Genomic DNA, 20,668 nt, shown 5'->3' with positions numbered 1-20,668 from the left:
AATGGGGAAGTTTAAAACACACTGAAATGAAAGGCCGACTTTCTCCAGTGCCACAAAGGGAACCTGAAGCTAAGAACGCCCAGCTTAAAAACACGCAGCCTGCTGCCAAAGAGGGTAAACATGAGAGCACCGGCGTCCTGCTGCGTGAAAGTGAAATTCCAACTAAAGGTTACAACCACCTTCACTTTCACTCTACTGCTTTGCAAGATTTTGGACTATATTACACATATAATCTGTATTGTATGTCACCATTATACTGTAGTTTAAAAAAAAATTTTAATTAAGCATTTTACTGTCATGCAAGTACGTGTATATTTCCCTCTTCCGCTTACAGTTCTACTCCCACATATATTTTTGTGCATAATTCTATATAGTTTTTTTAAACTGAATGTTGATTGTTTACTGTTTTATTGTGAGAATGGTAGGCTGCTGTAATGGCCAATAATGTCCCCTTGGGATCAATACAGTTAAAAATCTAGATCTGTTCCTGTATCAGGCAACATTTCCAGGTTTGTGAGCCTTCCTGGCCTGCCTAACGGCACGTCCGGCAGTTCGTCACCGTGTGTGACGTCAGGCCGGCGGGCGCGGTTACGAGCGGGCCTGGGGAGTCGCCTCGGGCGGGGGCCGACGGTGGCGGCGGCGGCGGCGGCGGCTGGCGGGAGCCTCACTTGTGGAAGTCCTCGATGCAGTGGATGTGGTTGGCGGCGTCCACGGTGAAGGGCACGCCGTCCAGGCAGCGGTGGCACACCACGCAGGTGAAGCAGTGGGGGTGGTAGGCCTTGTCCGTGGCCCGGAGGATGCGCTCCATGACGGGCTCGCCGCAGACGGTGCACGTCTCCAAGGTTTTCTGCAGGGGGGCAGACGCACACAGACACGTGCTCTAACACGAGGGCTGTGTCTCACCATTCAAACCTACTGCAACAATTCCCAACCCTGCTTCCGGAGATCTACCTTCCTGTAGGTTTTCATTTGAACCTTGATATGGCACACCTGATTCTACCCGCAGATCCACGAGATCTCCAGCTGTTAAATGAGGTGCTTTGTTAGATACGAAAGGATGGTAGAGCTCCAGGGACAGGGTTGGGACTCATTGGTTCAACTAGTTATTTAAGCCATGGACTGAAGCTGATGTTATTAATGAACACTTGCTAAGGCCAAGGCTGTGTCTACGGCTACGTGGTCATATATATAGTATCAATAAATGTTGCACAAGTGGTGTCAGCTGGAGAAAAAAAAGTAACTACAACATTTACTATACAAATTTGAATGTATATTAACTACCAGCAAACCTGCAAAAAGGTAATTTAACTAGTTTAGTTTACCTAAAAGTAATCTACCCCCAGCACTGTGTCTGATACAGTCAAACTCCAAATGAACAGACTACATTTATGGACCTTGAGGTATCTGACCAGTTGGTCTTTACTGAATTTTTTATTTTTTATTAGAAATCCCCCACCCCCCTCTTCAGAGGAAAGCTATTATTTCGGTATGACACATTTTCACTGACACGTTAAGCATTAACAAAGCGCGTGAGTGACATTCCAAATGTGATTAATGCACAGTCAACGGTGCATAATAAAAAGGGAGATGGGGTGTTGTGCAGCATCATACATGCATTCACCGAGGCTTCAGTTCAGATGTGGATTCAAGCCTCGGATCAGGGCTGCTCTCTAAAGCAAAAACATGCCGAGGACAAGAACATTAACGAAACCGCATCGCAATAATGGAAAGGAGCGCCCTTGTCAGGAACAAAAAATAGCCACGCAAAAAAAGAGCAGAGAGGAGGACTGGCAGGAGAGAGGTTTCCCCCCCTTTCTGAACGAGCGGGCACTCACAGGTTACGTCCTCACTGTGGAAAAGGCGCTTTCGATAAACACGAGCAATATTAACAAAACTGCACGGTGCCCATTTTAATTTCCCTTTGTGCCTTTTTAACCAGCGCTCTGGGGTCGTTCTTCCGTACATCTCCATAACCGGGGTAAACTGCCGTGTTTAACAATAACTGAGACGCATCTCAGAGGCCCGTCCACACCCGAGAGCGGCGCTCTCCGGCGAGGGGCACGGAACGCCGGCGAGCTTCGGACGAGCGGCCCGGTCGCCGTCTCACCGGCCGGCCGCGCGCTCCTCGCTCCCGCCAGACGTCAGAGACGCGCGGCGAGCGGCTGTCCTCGAGTGACTCCGTGGCGTCGAGCCGCCGGAGAGCGGCGCGGAGGGAAGGAAGAGAGGGGGGGAGCGGGAGGAGGAGGGGGAGGAGGAGGAGGAGGGGAATCTGATTAGCCGCTCCCTCCGACGCAAACAAAGCCATTTTTCACCCGCTTTCCCTCTCGCCCGTCTTCCAGGAGTCGGGCCCGTAAATATGTCCGCGTTCTGATGACTGGAGGTTTGGGCTGGCGGGCCGATGGGGAAGCGTTCCGGGGGGGGGGGGCGAATCCATTACGCTTCTCAGCAGCATCCCTCATACTGACGTCTGCTGTAAACAGGCAGCGGCTAACACAATTTCTCATACATTATAACTGGTTTCCACACCAGCGCTGCAATTACTCGGCAAACAGAAATAATATCTGTTGGTAATCATCCTGAAGATGACTTATTACGCACATAAGGGCCGATATTAGGCTCTTAACCCAGACATGGACGGTTTTGTATCTGCAATTCTCTCTGACTCCCGCTCTCTCTCTCTCTCTCTCTCTCTCTCTGGCCAGCTCTCTCCTTGTCTCTCTCTCGCTCTCTCTCTGGCCAGCTCTCTCCTTGTCTCTCTCTCTCTTCCTCTGGCCTGTTCCCTTCTCATACCTTTGGCTTTCTCTCTCCCTGGCCCCTTTCTCCTCATGCTTCTCTCCCTCTCTCACACTGACTGACTCTCTCCTCATCTCTCTCTCCATCTCACTCCCCTTCCTTCTCTCCTCTGCCCCTCTCCCTCTCTCTACCCTCCTCTATCTCTCTCCCTACATCTCTCTCTTGCTCTCTCCCATCTCCATCTCTATCCCCCCCTCTCCCTCTCCCTCTCCCCTCCTCTCTCTCAGGGTACAGGAATCCCAGGCAGACGGGACAGATGACATCAGCGCGCAGGCTCTTGCGCTCCCATTGGCTGCTCGGCATATCGCTGGCACAGCTCTGCGGTGTTTCCACACCGCGGCTGAGCGTGTGGCGGTGCCGAGCCGCTCCGGCCCGGCCTTTTCACACGTGACTAAATGACTCTTCAGCCGATTACTCAACCCTGTGGATTCACGCTGGGGCCAGCCTCGCAGGGACGGCCCGCATCGACACCGGCAGTCTGCGCCCCACACAAGGTTTCTGCCCGTCACTGAAAGCAGGATATACATGACATGCACAGGAAAGATGCAGGGGAGGACTGCAGGCTGCTTACGGTCTTTTTTCTGTTAGCCCAAGCGAAACTGATAAAACCACACGTGCAGTTGGGGGCAAAGGCGTAGGTTTCATTTCAACGTTGGGGGGAGACTGCTGGACCACCTAGTCTTGCATATTCAAATGTGAAGTCTCACAAGCTAGACTAGCAATGAATTCATATGAAAACACTGGGATTTCCCTGTCTCTCCCCAAACCTACGCGTTCGGTTGGGGGGCACGTCGAGCACCAATGTTGTCTGTCTATTTCTGTGCGGTCCAGCAGAACTAAAAGAAAACTAGTATATGTTTCTCCTCTGAAAACTTAAAAGCAGACAACCAACTTTTCTCTTTGGTCTGGGTCTGTGAAAAAAAACCTCCTGGAAAAAAATAAATAAAAAAAAGAACAAAAGAATCATCACCATCCTGCATATTAAATAAAAACCATAGTCAGCTTCATCAGAGTGCTGAAAGTTTACCGGATTCCCCTGTACATTCTCAGGGCTTTCCACATTTAGACAGCCCTCATTAGGACCTGAACCTACGGAGTAAAAGGCCCACAATGGCAACTGATTTATTCCAGTAACTGCAGCAGAATACTGACGCCGGAGTGCCTTCCCTTCTTGGAGTTATACCGAGACGTGATTTGCCTGTGCAAAGTCCCCTTGGGTGATTACAGCACTTGGCTGAAAGGCCTTCATTTTCTCATGCTTTGCATTACAAAAAAAAATACTGGCACTTCCCCAGGTTAATATAACTATCCATAAACACGTATCCTAAAACGGAGGAGTAGACCACTCTGTCCTTTAAAACGCTGACACTAAAACTGTGCCTGGTTTTTTTTGTTTTTTTTTTGTTACCGAGGGTCTATACTGACGTCAAAGCAGTTTGATTTAGAGAGCTCGGATTTTCTGTCTGGTAATAACTTTCAAAAATGGTTTAGGAAAATCTCCATAAACCACCGGCGCTCAGTACCCTTGAAAGAGCAAAAAATGAAAGAAAATGGCCACTAGAGGGCTGCAGACGTCTAGGGATGTTTTCCCAATAAACGTGACGTACGCAAGCACGTGCGTTTTCTTCTGCTTCGTGCGTTTCTCTAAGTGTTTGCCCAGGAGGCTAAACAAATGTCCCGGCAGATGAGGTAAAGTGAATTTAGGTCAGGCAGCCTCTCGCTGAACCGAGTGCGTTAAAGTCAATTGCGGCCTCTCCTCCTGGCCTTTTCAATTTCCTATAAGGACGCTCTCGGTCGCCCGGGCGATCCCGCTGCTGGGCCGCGCGAAACGCACCGCCGCGAAACGCACCGCCGCCCGCGCGCCGCTTCTGGTTCCTGTAACTCAGCCCTCAGATCTCAAACTGCGGCTGACACCGCCGTCTGTCCGAATAACGGCGCGGCGCGCGCCACAGTCCGGGAAAAGTCTCGGAAGCGTACGCTCATTTCCTGACGTGGAGACTTGGGGCTCTGACGGTAAATTATAACCTTTTCATAGCTTGACAAGAGAGACAGGGGTTCTAGAGAAAGAAACTGAGGCTGGAAAGCTCCCCTCCCTCATCTCTCGTCTCCACCACACACACACACACACACACACACACACACACACACACACACCACACACACACACACACACACACACACGCACACACGCCACACACACACACACACACACACACACCGAACCACACACACACACACACACACACCCCACACGCACGCAGACACACCAGCACACAGCCCACACACCCAAAAAACGCCCCACGCACACCACACACACACCAACAACCCACGCACACACACAGACACACACACAGGCACACGCACACACACACAGGCACACAGCGTACATATGTTAACATATAGCACACTGTCAAGTGCTACAGTGCATTCAGGCGCACTAAGCACTAAGACAACTGACATGTTAATAATGTTGTTAACCTCAACATGTTAACCATTCCTGTGCTTGTGTTCCCTAAATGTAAAAAGGCGAAAATCCAGAGGATGTTATCCAAAACTGACGACAAGCAAGGCTGTTGGCAAAAGACAAATCAAACAAAACAACACAGTGCAGGCAAACCCTATGGTCAATTTTGTTCCCAACTGAGGAAGGCCACTATTTTTGGCTTCAAATATACAGTACCTGTTAAAATGAACTTAGGTGCAGATAAAACAAAAAACAAAGCTCAATAACAAAATTAAACATACTGGCTTTGCCTTCGGGTAAGACACAATCTAATTTCAAATCTACTCATGCCACTACAAAGCTACCCTTGGTCTTCGGTGGCTAGATTTAAAAGACTATCTGTGTCTGTAGAACGTATGTCGAAATCAGACAAAGAACATCCTGATCAGAAATTAAGTCCAGGTTTGCCTCACAACAAGTTTTATGAGTTTGCCGAGGAATTTCTCTCTGTTTGGCACAGACGTGGAACTCAACCGATTGAATGGTTCCAAACCACAATGAACTTCTGTATTTGCTACAGTAAAGCGAAGCTATTGCCACCGTGTGTCGAACTGAGCACCTGATGTTCATTTTAAAGAACAAAGAAGACACATTCTTCCAAGGTTCTTGTAATTATTTAATTCAATACTTCATTAAATAAGTGTTATTTTATAATTATTGTGATCAAATTACCGTCTGTTTTTTCCACTACTTGACATTATTTACACAGTGTGCTTTTATGACCATGACACAATGTATGTGAACTGTTTTTATATGCTCATTCTTCATTGAAATGATTGCCCTTTCTGACGAGGTGCAGTGTATTAATATCCCCATAAAGCGAATCTGATGGGCAGAAGAACGACAAGACCTGGAATTGGGGCAGAGCAGGTATAGTAGCATAGTATTCCGGGCGAAGTAAACGCGAGGTATTTTATATTCGCTGAACCGATACGATGCGTCTAATTCAACAGTGACGCGTTATTAGTGAAGGTCTCCAAAGGTTAAGCCTCAGCCGCTGAGACCTGATCCACTGTCGGCTTCTGCGAGCCGCAGTTTATAGCGGTTTGGAGCCCTAACGTGTTCGTCCCGCCGCCGCTCGAGAGCAATCCCGCGGAGCCGCCGTATTTAACGGTTTTCGCTCCGAGCAGGTTCTCCGCTCGCTTGAGCCGCGCGGTTGAGTTTCAGGCCTTCTGAGGCGAAGAGAAACCGTGGTCCGCGGCGATTTTTTTGGCGGCTTGCTCCGGTTCCGGGCGGGAGCTTGTGAGGTAAGAAAGCGTGGGTGGCCCGCACATTCCCCCCCCCCCAGAGCCCCGGCTAGACTCAGGACGCAGAAGGGCGGGGGACGGGTGTCCAGAGAGACCACACGCCACACGCTGGTCGCGTCGACCCCGGCCGCCATCGCCGGTAGTGCTGGAGCAGCGGTGCTCCGTCTATCTCACATGCCACCTCAGCTTAGTGTCAGTCAACCCTCGCTACTGCTAAAATACAACCCACGGGGTTACAAACAGGAAGGATGAAAAAAACACACTGGATAGCAAAAAAAAATTAAATCATCTGTAAACTGTGACTACGGGAAACGCTCAGACGATTGGCCAGACTCTGCTCTCGCTTTCGGCGAGAGGTTGGGTAACGGTGCCGATCGTGAGAAGGCAGTCTGGTTGCCGCCTTCCCGGGCCGCGATGCCAGGCAGTGTTCTCCCTTCCCAGTGATTCAGTGTCACTCGGATAAACGGCGCTCCGGAGAGACGGAACGTTCCGTGACGGGGTGGCTGCGTGCCAGGTCTCTGTCCCCGCCGCCCTTTCCGTGTCCCCTGCTTCGCATTTTTGTTGATGTGCCCGATCTGCCTTGTATTCTGCCCGTCCAATGCCACCCTGCTCCCGTTACAACTCGCACAAACGTGAACAAACAACGAGGGGTGTGGTGCACTCCGATGTGCGGCCAACTCTCAAGCTGCGTACTATCTAACATCCCCCCCCCCCGCCCCCCCCCGACAACTTCTTGCTTCTTACCAGCTCCTTCTACCTCCCCCTTATCTGCACCTTCGGAGTGTCCACGTAATACAGATGACATCAGAAAAGAAAAAACCTTGTATGTCGTGTTGTTTTAACACAGACTAAAAGATCCTATCCAGCTACAGACATTGTGAAAGTTTCATAACTCAACTCATGAAGTTTCCACATGAATGACCCCAAATCGTATGCTGGTAAGTGGACAAAAAGGGTTGAATTTTATTCCATGGAAAGTGTTGGTGTGACCCAGATAAAATGCTGTCACTCAAGGGGACTTTGGTGTGGTAACCCAGAGACACAGTGTGGTTGGATCTGTCCAGCCCAGAGGCGCTCACCTCTCAAAGAGGTCTGTTTCATAATGAAAGCATATTTCAGAAACAGTGATGGTAGAAGCGAACAGATTTACAAATGTATAGACAGTCCAGCCACTGGGGAGGTCTGGGGGTGGGTGAGCTTCCTGACAGCACAGTTAATTTACCTGACTCAATTAAAGGCCGTCTCTGGAACAGGGGGCGGAATGCCATGAACGCTACTCGAGAAGAGACCTCGTAGAACGCAAAGTGCCGTCCGGTGCTTCTCGCCCTCTCGCTTTGTGCTTGGCCTAAGTCGCCTGGAGCTTGCCCCCTGGACAATGGGATGCGCATCTGCCTCAGCTACGGAGAGAAACCGACAAACTCTCGGGCAGAAGCCTCTTGGGATGCCTCGACTTAAGATGAAATTGTAGCACTGTAGCAGGTCAGGTTGGGGTCATGGTTTTGTTTTGTCTGGTGACTCCTTTGGAAATGACACAGACACTGACTGAAAGAATCAATTCTATCTTCGGTACTTCCAACGGACTGGCACACCACACAGAGCTCACAGATTAAGAACACACTTGTCATATATTGCAAAAGTTATTAAAATGACAACCTGTTTAAAAGTTATGTGATAAAAGACAGATCGTCTGGTACTTAGAATTTATGTAAATCAGTCTTGTGGGTGTGCTCGTGCATCGACACAGCTCACTTCGCTAAACGCTTTTCCAGAAGCTAATTTTTTTAAATACCTGGCATTTTTCGAGAAAACCTGTCATTAACCTGAAGGTGCAGAAGCATACGTGTGTTTTTCCCCTCAAAGTTCACCCTATGTGCTCTTTTACACTGATAAAGTGTCTTACATACTGTAAGAGGAAAGCGTGTTTTAATCACAAAACTTATTTACCTCAGCTTGAAGGTTCTTACTTACTTGCCTGAAGCAGCCGCAAAATAGCATCCTGCTCCACTGGAATGTAAAAAAAAATGCATATGATCTAAGCGCCCACACATGAAAGAGTCAAAACTGGTGTACAAGTTTGAAGAAACTAAGAACTGAAATTCAATGCATGCAAGCGCTCTCTAATTGGGTCTCTCCTTTGAGGAATTAGGGCGAGTTAATCACGTCTTAATATACAGAGCGCGGTTGCATCTCAGCGAGTCGACGCAGACGAGCATGAATATTTGATGAGGGAGTCGGTGGACGCGGGAGAGCCGCGTTCCCGCCCGAGCGTACGGCGGCGGCGGCGGGTCTTAATGAGGACCTGACCCCCCGACCCGTCCCCGCCGCGATTGGCCGATCCTGAGCGGCCCGGCGCGGGGACGGTCGGCGGGCTCCAGCTGAACCCGGGCCGCGCGGGGAGCCCTGCAGCCGGAACAGAAGGCACCCGTGCGCCGCGATCACGCCGAGCCGCTGCCTTCGCCGCTCCGCTCGCTCTGCCTGCTGACGGCTCCGCCTTTCATCCCCGCGTTCCGCCCGGAGCCGACGGCCGCAGACCTCGCAGGCAGTGACCCGGATTCAGTCAACATTCGCCCTTAAACTCGCCTGAACTTTGAATCCAGGGCATTGTAAATTCTGACCTGTTAAGCAGCAGGGTAATAATCACTACAACTACGACTACTACTACTACTACTACTACTACTTTCTACTACCACCAGTACTACTACTAATAGTACTACTACTAACAGGTCCATAATTCAGAAAATATAGTAAATTGGAAACCAACTTTTTTGCCTCCCTGGTTTTGCTGCATTGTCGTCATCAGTAAAAATAAATATTGCAATATTACAGATGGGTGGCTTTCATAAGTATTTACCCACACTTACAATGTGGTAATTCCACAATGGGCAGCAATTGAGCTGGCCCCTGAATCATTCATGTTATTGCCACCGACTACTTCAGTTATTCTCAATCGTTTGGCAACACCCACCCTGAGGTTCTCGCACCGAGGCCGGCTTGGCGCTTCGTCGCCGTGGTAACGTGTAAACACCTTCGGATCGCTGAATTGTCTCCCTGGCAGCGGGCTTAGCGGCCGGGCAGCGGCGAGCGTCTGAAATCCTGGCGCTGCTCGGAGGAGGGGGAGGGGGAGGGGGTCCGCTCCGGAGAGACTCCGCGCCACAGGTGCCGGCTCCGTACCCACACCCGTTTGGCCACTGCGCCGCGGCGGGAAGCCCCCGGTGCTGCCTGGACCCACAGCTTGCCAGGCTGCGGTTCCGCATGTTCGGCGTGCCCCATGCACGCCGTGCCCACAGGCACGCCAAAAGTGACCCCCGGCGGTTGTCGCGGGGGGTTACCACACCCCCGTTTTACGGCGGGCCCGTTTATTACGGCTCGCGCGTCTGTGACTCAGCGTACGCCCTTCCCAAAAAACGCTCCCTAGGAAAGGAAGGTTACGGTTTATGCGCGTGTAAATGTTTTTTATGGGGGTTCATTCCCATAAACGCACACCCGTTCTCGCAAAAAGCCTTTCAAAAGATTGTACCAATTTCTGAGCGGCATTAGTCCAGGCACAACATTGTAAAAAACCGTTAAATACGAAATGCTAAATTTTGCTCGGGCCCTTCAGCCTGGCTTCCTCGATCTTCAGACGCTTGCTCTTAAATCTTACATGGAAAGCAATTTGCCTGCTTTTGAAGTGCATTGCTGTAGAAGTCCTCGGAGTAAAATTATTACAAAATGCTAATGCTGATCATAAAATATTTGCTGTATTTTAAACATCCGTCCACTGATCTGGCCGTCAACAAAAAATGTGAAGGCTCGTCTCAACTTGCGGCCTTTCATCCAACAATATTCGTTAATCATTCAGCGTATTTACAGTTCGCATAATTCCCCATCTCTTCCACGGAACAGCTCCGTTATAATATTCAGTGGTCTTTCTCTTTGAGTTTGTGCCCTGCGAATGATATTCCTTCCACTTGTTTGTACAGACTCTGACTCTAACAGCTACAGTCGAAAATGGAAAACATTCTGCATAGCCAAACGCGGAGTCACTGGCAACATGAAAGTGCGCAGTGTGAATCAAAGGCATTTTTTCCGTAACAATAAGCACGCGCTTCATTGTTTCCACGTTTCGGGGCAGCGGAGAGGGGAAAGGCAGTGCTCACACGCCAGGGCCTCGACGGCAGCAGGCAGCAGGGGCCCTGCAGTGCGCGCTTATTGTTGCAAAACGTGGGCCTGAATCGCTGCACAGGCCCGGCAGGGCAGAGGGAAATGGCTCCGTGCGGCATGGACGTCGTCCACGCTACTGTGAAGCCAGGGAGAAAAAAATAAATAAAAACTACTGTCTTTGTAAAAGGAAAAAAGCGAGGGAACGTTCCAGTCCGGAACATTCCGGAACGTTGAAGCGGGTGGGTGGGCCTCGGCTGAACTTTCACGATCCGTACATCCCAAATCCGCTCCGGCAGCTGCGTAAGGCGCCAACCAACGATTGTGACCGAGTACTGGGAAGCAGCCCGCCCCGCCTGACCAGAGCCCTCAGCCACAGAGGTCACAGGCACAGCGGGTTGAGCAAATCCGCTTAAATTAGCAGGTGAAGGCCTTGGGGGGGTGAAGCACAAAAGGGCCTCCAATTAGAGAGCGGCTATTTCGAGCAGGCAATTAAGATGCGCAGTCAGCGGTGGAGGCAGGCCCCCACGCGGGCGCCGCGCCGCACACGACGCCGCCGCACACGACAAGACATCTGACACCTCGAGCGGCCCAATCAGCCCCGCATTGGGCCGGACACAACGCCGTGACTCTGGAAGCGTCCGGGGGGAGGCGAGGGAACGAAGCGCGCCTCTCGCCATTCCGTTGTTCTCCGCCGCGGCGCGGAGGGCAGAGCAGACGTCCTGCCCATGCCCTCGGAGGCAGTCCCGCGGGGCGAAAATGATCCCTCGTTACGCCCCGCTCCTTTAATTCTGACTCCCAGAGACCGGCTGACAATCGGGCTGCAATTAGCTGGGCGCTGTTTCGCTGCCGGGTCGCATTTGAAAGTGCCGATGCTACCTGGGGTTTATTATTTTTTTAAAATAAATAAATAAAAATGTATTCAAGTTCAGTCTTCATCCTCTTCTCTTGACAAAACAGCTGTTTATCAAAACCTTCACCCTTGCTTTGGTATCGCCCCTTCTATCAATGGAAAAATCGGAAAGGTCCAGAATTTATCATCAACAAGAGGATCTTACATATATATATCTATTTCCATTCCTGCCTGGAAATAGAAAAACACTTTCCCGCACAGTTCTATTTTGCATAGTTCTACACTGCATAACTGATGTACTTCTGCACATACTGTATAATTGCGCCATATGTGTGTGAACTATTTTTGAAACTCTATTTATTGTGCTTAAACCTGTGAGAAGAAGGGCAGTAGAGTCAAATGCACTTAACCGCATGCAGATCCGAGCACATACTTCAGATCATTATAATTCCCAGCAACGTGCCAAAAATGAACTTGTTTAAAGAATCAGAAGAAAAAAAATCCCCATCGCAGCCTCTAACTTGCGTCAGTCAGGAGGGATTCTGGGAGATGGTAAATATAGATAACAGTCTGCGGTGTGGTGCTCGTCGAGGGGGGCCTGACCACAAAGCAGAATGAAATGGCTTCTCCATTACTCCCAGCTGCAAAAAAAAAAAAAGTGCGTTGCTAAATATTTATGCAGAAAAGTAAACATGTCAAATCTGGTCTTGAGCTAGGGGTCAGACCCAAAAGCGGCAGTGCAAGTCTCAGGTTCATTTTAACAAAGACAAAGTCTACATAACCCTAAACAGAACAAGCCACATGTGCAGCAAATGCAGTTACGGCATAAACGTAAACCTTACATATAAATAACTGAGGTCTCTAGTTTCTTGGGTCATGGTGAAAGACTCCTATGGGAATGAGTCAAGTTTAAGGCAATTTAAAGCAGATAGCCGTGTTTTGGCTGGCTATGTAAAGTGCGAGCCCACTGTCACCGTCAATGACCCGACAGTCCTGAATCGCAATGCAATTCGTAGCTCAGGTGGCAGTCCCATCAATACCGCACTGTTACTTCCATGCGAAAGGCCACCTCTATGAAGAGAAGCCTAGAAAATGGGCCTCGGGGCTAAAGTTGTGAGCTAGCACTAGCCTGACTTACAAAACTAAATAAAAATAAAAATGAGAAAATGCCGCAACATACATAAAGCCGTCTGCTGCTTTCGCTCTTCTGCTAAAGCCAGTTAGGATTAAGTGCTCCTCCATTTTGTCCCAACTTTGCACAAGTCATCGAGTGCTGGCACAACAGGGTCGGGCCTAATCCCGCACTTAGCCGCATACGCGTGATACTGCCCAGGCCTGACAGCTTCAGGCAGCCGCTTGTCTGCGGTACATCTGCGCTCAACTGGAATTGCGTTGTTTCAGCTTTTTGCCCAAAACGCTCTCCTTGAATGTTCTCAACTATATCCTGCCGCACTCAGTCACTGTTACCAAGGAACAGAGCCTGTCCCTTTTAATTTGAAACCAAACGACTTCAAGAGCAGCGTTTGCTTAATCGGGGCTGTTTTTAGGGTGAAGCAGCCAGGGAACGGGTTCCCGAACTTAGGTTTCGGGATAGCTCGGGAGAAAAGTCACGCCAAGGCGACAAAGAGCTCTGGCCTGCCACCGTTTTCCCAGAGACCCGCGGCAAAAAACCGTCTGACCTCACGCCAAAAAGTGCCGCAGGGCCGGACCAGTAGCGCTCGCGGGGTCGAGAAGGTGCGCGATCGCTTTCGATCCTGTTAGCGACTCCCGCTTCGCGTGCAATGGCCAGCGAAGACAAAAGACGGCCTGTTGTCGCGCTAGCCGGAGTCGCGCTAGCCGGATCGGAGCCACTTCAGGCAAAGTGGGGATTAATTGAGCGGCCGTGGGGTTTATCTCCATCTTGCAGCATTCAGAGCGGGCGGCGATAAGTCTCTCGCGGAGAAAAACCGGAAGACCGGGGGGGGGGGCGATGAGCGATTATTGCCCCGCGCTTCGCCGCTCGGCCGCGCGGCTGGAGGTTTGCGGACGGGCAGATAGGGGAGCGAGAGGAGCAGGAAACAGATGGGAGGAGATTTGAGGGCTGACAGAGTTTCTGTTCTGTACTGAAAGAAATTAATGATATCTAACCCACCCCAACAGGAAGGAGATGGAGGGCCTGCGAAACGTACCGCCCAGGCGAGACTGGCCCACAGAATATGCAAAGTCACTACCTTGATAAATAGTTAAAGAGCTCCCACTTTGATACATAAATGAAATATTACTCAATTGCAATAGCTCCGTCCATTCCAGCATAATTCATTTCAACATTGGCCATAAATAGAATCTATATTGATGTATTTTTGGATAGAGAGATTAATGCAGAGTATTCAATGTACTGCAGGTGCTAACAGAAAGGGAACACCTCTCAGTGAACCGACTGAACTGCCTACTATCAAAGCGAAACATAACAGTGCTGGAGGAAAGAAGGTCCACAGTAGTCTTCCCTCGAGCTATTGACATAATTCTTCGGCTAAATAAATGAATGAGGATAATGAAAGAGGTTAACCTTCAGTTAACCCCGCCTGACTGGAGGTGTTCTGTCACGGCCGTGGTGATTGTGCCTTTGGCATGAGGCTGGTCCGTTCAGCCGTGCATGGACCCGGTGGGTGGGGGGATGGGGTGATGGGGCGGGGGGGGGGGGTTTAGGGATGGGCTTTACAAGAGCGCAAGAGAATGCCCAGTCAGTGCAGCCCAAAACCGCCCGCCAGGACATACAAAGACTCTCCAGCCAGCATTTCTCCAGCACGTTGCAGAGAACAGTAACGCTTTTGGAGGATGCAAGTGAAAGGGACACCTAGGCTTGCCGAAACGGCGTGCCGTTGCTGCGGTTTCCAGGAAAAAGCGAGGTGTCACCACAGCAACAGAGGAACGAATCAGCAAATGCTCAACTTGGATCCCAAGCATTCTATTTTCTTGCTATTTATAGAGTAACTATGGCGATGCGCAAGGCTAACCTTTTGCATATCATCCATGTATACATATGGATATTTACCAAAGAAATCACACAAAAGGCTGCAACTGTTGTATCACTCCTGGGAATCAAGGCTGTAACCTGATGCCATTTTAAGTGCAACGACACACTGCTGAATGAGGCAGTAATAGACATTCGGCAAAGAATTTGGCTATTACAGAGGACAGTTTATGTACTGATTTACGTGCATGTAAATGTTAATTAAAAACATGTATACTTATACAACACTTTGTACTCAACATTAAATGTTCAGAATCAATGTTTAAACTTTTGAAAAATGTAGAAATGATTTCTGAATGCCACATCATAAATTTTAAATGCTCACAATTGCTTGCTTATTATTTCTGCAAATATGCAAACATGAGCAATTAATAACAATAAAAACAGGAATTACAAAAAAAGCATTGCATTAGCTGTGTAGTATACCAGCCAAAGGCCACATCTTGATTAGGAGGGTACATGCATGCTTCTTGAAGGCTAATAATTAAGGCTTATAAAGACCCAACAGAAAACAGATCTGGCCATCAGGGCAACAACCGCTACAGAGTCACAATTCTGTTCACTTAAAAGCTGAAAGGCTGAACTCATCTGTTGAACGGGCCTATCTTTAAATTGAAAACTTAAACGTGATACGGAGCTTATTATCTTAGTGATTCCTAGACCGACTTGAAGTTTCAGTTCCCGTTCTCCTCTTCACGCTTGGGAATGACACATCTCTTTAGAGACTAAAGTGTCACGTTCATTCCCTAATCGTACAGAGGCGTGTGACCCCGAGGAAGCGAATAAAAGAAGAAATTACTTTCATTAAGAAATTCAGATTTTTTCCCCCTTCCTTTTGATCTTGTGCCAGAAGAACATTTATGCTGATGAAATGCATAAATAAAGTTCTTAAATTATCTGGCCCTCTTCAGAGAATGTATTAGAGTTGGAAAACTTCCAGCACCGACTGATACAATCATCTGGAGTGCTTCTGGATGGAGGCGATTTAAGCATAGATGTAGAACTGGCAGATCAGACATACATTTTAAACGTCCTATTCAATACAGTGCCCAGACTGGATGAACTTATAGAAAACTTGACATTCAAGCACCTTAAATTAAATCAAACCAGCACATACAATAGGTTCAGTAGACTGAACAGGCTATTCCTTCTTCAGTACAGCAACCCAACCGGCAACTGCAAATCTATGTATTAAAAAGGAAGGTATACCTCCAGGCTAACATGTACAGTAGAATATTATCTTCCTGGGTATTCACCAGGGGGAATATGTAGGAAGAGGAAAACCACATTAATGTGTTTGAGAATACTTACAGAATATTGTTTTCCAATGTAATTATCATTACTATTCTTTTCATATTTACATTAAGTATTTAGCAGATACTCTTGCAGAGAGCAACTGCCGTAGCTCATGTTTTACATGCCTAACCTGCAATTCAGGTTAAGTACTTTGCTCAAGGGTACAACAGCAGTGCCCCACCTGGGAACCAATTCAGCAGAAAGCAAAGTTACAAGTCCAGTTCCTTAACCATTGTACTTGAATGCCATCTGACTTCATCACTTTACTGAGGAAAATTACACCAACGAGGGCTTAATTTCCAGACCTTTTTTTTAAGGGTCGGAATAATACAGAAATTACTATTTTAAAAAATCACTATGCTTCATATATACGAATGACCTCTATTTTAACATTATGTGCTCGCCATACTGAGATGCAGTGCTTGTGATGGATCTCTTCTCGTCTGCTCCGTGAGTCTGTGGAGGACCGCGCGCTCGCTGTGCTCTCACGCAGCCCTCAGCTCAAGCAGAGCCCCTCTCCGCTAACGTGCTTGTGCTCATCGCGGTAACAGCAAATCAAATTAATTACGGCTCGCGAGCGCGGCCGCGCTCCCCACGCGAGTCGCCGGGGTCGCGGAGACAAGAGAAATATCACAGATCTAAAAACGGCCCGAACGACTCATTAACTAACAAGCAGCTGGAGGGGGGGGGGGGGGGCTCGTGCCAGCCTAATCAAGCGCATCTCCAAAGGCCTTTCGTCAATACTTTGAGCGGAAGGGCCAGACGCGGCCCGGGCTGGGCGAACGGCATTCTGACACCATTAGACTCTCCGCTCGCCTCCCGGTCTCGTTTCGGGGCGACACCCTCGGCGCTTGAACGTCCCAGAGCCGGGGGAGGACGACGCGGGGGGGGGAGGTTAAGCGTGGCGGGTTGTCGAGATCGCCGGCCGCCCGAAAAGACCGAGGGTTATTTTGAATCTGTCAGCGTTCCAGGAAGCAATGCGAACTTCCTGGTGTCCCGGATTGCGGCAGAGCGGGATTGAGAAAGACCTGTGCCCAGAAACAGACCGGAGTCAAACTGAAACTGCGACAAGGGAGAAGGGTTCCCTAGCCCAAACACGCACGTACGCTCGCACGGGCAAACGCACACTCGCACATGCACCGAGAGAGAGAGAATCTGCAGCATTAACTTGTAGTTTGCAGAAATCTATTGACATCAAAGGAGATTTATATTCAGTTAAGGGTAATTGATGTTAAATCTGAAACCAGTGCTGTCATGCATTTAAAGCATGCAGCTCCGGCCAGACAGTAAATTTATGTGCTATAACTAATTTGATGATGCAAATTAATTGCCTGCTATGTGCAATGTCCCCATATAAGTGGCAGAATTATAACTGCCTATAAAATATAAGTTCAAAACTTTGGTTAAAAACCCATCAAAAATGTCATTATGTTGCACCCCTAATCCAGGCATCAACTGTTGAATGAAGTTCTTATAATACTGCATGTTTATGTATGCTGAGGATTGACATTTCATTTATCAACATACCCTATCAACATCTATATTCATTTGGAAATACATATGCCTTATTACAAAGCTGAGAGCATAGAACTGCAAAGGTAAATATAGCTCTTTCACTCGCTCAGCTAATAAATTTCAGGAGAAGAGTACTAAGCATGCAGGCTCATGTTGGGTTGACCGCAACCAAGAGGTGATCTGACCTCATTTAAGCAAGGGAAGCAGAAACGCATCGTCCAAAACATTTCAAGCTCCTTGCGCCTGTGGGAGTCTACGAACCAACTTCCAGTAGGAACTATAAAATGCGTAGACGAGAAACTCATGTCGAAATCTCCTTCCCTCTTAGTGAACCCTGCTCAGTTACACTAGCCTTTAGCAGAACTAAGATTTCCAAAGCAAAGCCAAGGAAAATTTGAATGTCAGCAAAAGTTCTGAAAGTGTTTCAATGAAGCAAGCTTCCACTGCTTCCAATGACATCCCTGCGCAAGGTTTTAGCCATTCCGTAGGGTCAGCCCTGCGCTCCGCAACTTCAGTGCCAGTTGACCTAACTGACACCGTTGCCATAAGCTAGCATAAAGCGTAGACGTGAAAGGCCTTGTGATGCAACTGTTGAGACAGGATCGCTTTTGACACCTTCCCCCTAGTGTTGTGAGCGCTGTCTGGACAGTTAGTAATTGCATGAAACCATAAGTGCAAGCCCCCAAAAAGGCAAAAAAGGCACTCATCATAATTAATTAATTCTACACTCCGATTTCCCAATGTTGACTTGGTGTGTTCATTTTGTTTGCTTCATAATGATCAGTCGTCAATGCTGTCTTTCAAGAATGTGTGAGAGTTTCTTTGAAGGAAGTCAATGATTTAAGATAAACACGTACTGTAAGTCAATGTGACAGGCAAGAATCTACTCATTGTAAGCTGAGCTGCAATCAATAAGCTAAGTGTTCACTTTTAGCAGCATTTATATTGTCACAGTTTAAAATTTCAATAAAAATGTTTGTTTTTCTGAGCAACACTATTTGTTTAATTCAATCATTGCTACTCTTTTGCACAAGCATTTAATATGAATGAAAACTACATTAAGGAAAGCAAAAAGAAATCTTATGATAACAATTAAACTAAAAGGAAAAAAATTCTGAACTAATTTTTATCAGCTAATCCTTAAAGCGACATATACAAACACACTTGTATACTGACTGTGCGTCCCACAATAGTTTTTACCCTGAAATCAGAAACAAAATGCACATACTATTACGTAACCAAAAGATACGGGAAAAGTGTCACAAGATTCTTAGAAAAGTTCCAACTCATCAACTCCCAGAAAGTGCGGCATGCATATTACAGGAACCTTCACTCATTTCCTGTTTCTGATGAGCTCCATTGATTGAAGAAACAAGAGAATTTTTAAAGGATATTTTTGGCTGAAAAAGGGAAGGAGCGGAGGGAGGGTCGTCATTTAGTTTCAAATCTGCAAAGAAAATTAATCCTTGGATTCTAAATTGATTTCTATATATTCGCTTTAAGTTACCAGTGCGATTTGAGCGGGCCATAATTTCCAGGCGGTGCATGGTGCGTGGCAAGCTGTCGCACTGGCAAAGTGGCATTTTCGTCAAGGATTTGATGCACCTGGGCCCGTTTGGTGTGCTGTGTGCCAAGGTGGGAACAGAGGTTCTGTTGGGGGTGTCAGTGAAGATCAAGCAGTGCACTGCAATTTCGGTGCAGCACATTGCAATTTTGGTGCAGTGCACTGGAATTTTGGTGCAGCGCATTGCAATTTTGGTGTTGGCAAAGTCTGCGATTCACACCTGTGCCACCTGCCTGCTCAGCCAGGTCTGTGGCACAAGTCTCAGCCCAGTGTATAGTGAGTTGCTAATTTTAGGGCTTTCCCAAACAAAACATGCATGATCCTATCCTATTCAAAATTCAACTGTTTTCATGGGCTATATGCTGTCCAATTTTACTTTGATATAAATGGCCCAAGATGGAAAATAGCATAATTTTCATTTATTGTTAATTGTCTCTTTATATAATGTTAATTCCTGTATTTATTTCTGTTTTTAATTCTCTATAGTTGTTCTTATACTGCACTGTGGTCTCAGGGGTACGGGGTTTCATTTTTTTTCCACGAATCTGAGCGTAATGACAATAAATGCAACTAGAAGAATCTTTTCATTTTAATTATGTGACTGTAGTTGAAATGATAGTTACATGCAAGCTGCGTGCATTAACTGCGTTAGTTACCTCCCCTCAAACTAATTTAAAATCATGTGGTCTTGGCGGTTGGCTTGAGGTGGCATAGATTTTCCCATAATAACTCCATACTAGGGCTGCCACCTTTTTTTGTTCAATAATCAAACTTCAAATCTCAGAAAAATGTATGAATGTATGTATTGAATGAAAAAAGAAGCCCAGTTGTGCTCTGCAGTCATCTGTGTTGTGCTGGTGGTAGCGCTCAATAGCAGAGAGACAAACAGCCAGCCATGTTATTGTTTTGTCTGGAGGGTATAACTGTGAGGCAGCCTAAAAAGGTTCATGTGTGGGTCATGTTATCCATGTAGCCTGTAGGCTACACATTTGAAATGGAGGAGCCAAGAATAACTGCAACTCAACCGCTCCTCGGGAGTGCCATTTGGAAATGTTACAGGTTCTATGCCATTGGAGGCAAAATAATAACCAAGGAGAAAGCTGCAAGCAAAGTATGCAAGTAGCAACTGCGCTACTTACCCCCCAAAGGCTGACATGAACGAGATCAGTTAGTTCAGTTTAGTGAATTAATGATAGACTCACGCATTGTAATTTCTTCTTTCATTTGAGCAACAGTAGGTCTACCGGGTCATTTTGTTGCTGTGAACGGCATCCTTGGCTTTGTTACGATCTTCCCCGGTTTTACTGTGTTTAATAAAACTCTGAGATTCTGTTGTTGATTGGCCTTGCTTTTGTCTCAGGCTTATTTTTGAAAAGTCTCTCCGCTGGGCAGAATCCAAAAGCAAAGCCAGTGTTCTGGGCTAATACACAGAAGCCCGTGATAACTGATGTAATTTCCAAAATCACACTCAGCGATTAATGAGTTTGTATAGTCACACAAACGACGAAGAGCACGCACTGCACCTCACACGACGAAGAGCACGCACTGCACCTCACACGACAAAGAGCACGCACTGCGCCTCACACGACAAAGAGCACGCACTGCACCTCACACGACAAAGAGCACGCACTGCACCTCACACGACAAAGAGCACGCACTGCACCTCACACGACAAAGAGCACGCACTGCACCTCACCCGACAAAGAGCACGCACTGCACCTCACACTACAAAGAGCACGCACTGCAC

General features: G+C 47.8%; 1 protein-coding gene across 7 annotated transcripts in view; it reads right to left on the bottom strand.

Annotated features, from left to right (window-relative positions):
- Positions 1-20,668, bottom strand: part of lpp (LIM domain containing preferred translocation partner in lipoma) — a 245,716-nt gene that overhangs the window by 6,752 nt on the left and 218,296 nt on the right. For all 7 annotated transcript variants that reach the window (XM_064330754.1, XM_064330756.1, XM_064330757.1 and 4 more), the window contains one exon: positions 669-847. In XM_064330754.1, coding sequence (XP_064186824.1) covers positions 669-847 — 179 coding nt within the window. The remainder of the gene's footprint in view (positions 1-668; positions 848-20,668) is intronic.

This window comes from Anguilla rostrata, chromosome 4 (genome assembly GCF_018555375.3).
Source record: "Anguilla rostrata isolate EN2019 chromosome 4, ASM1855537v3, whole genome shotgun sequence".
Classification (NCBI taxonomy): Eukaryota; Metazoa; Chordata; class Actinopteri; order Anguilliformes; family Anguillidae; genus Anguilla; species Anguilla rostrata.
This window is presented reverse-complemented; position numbering and strand designations above follow the sequence as displayed.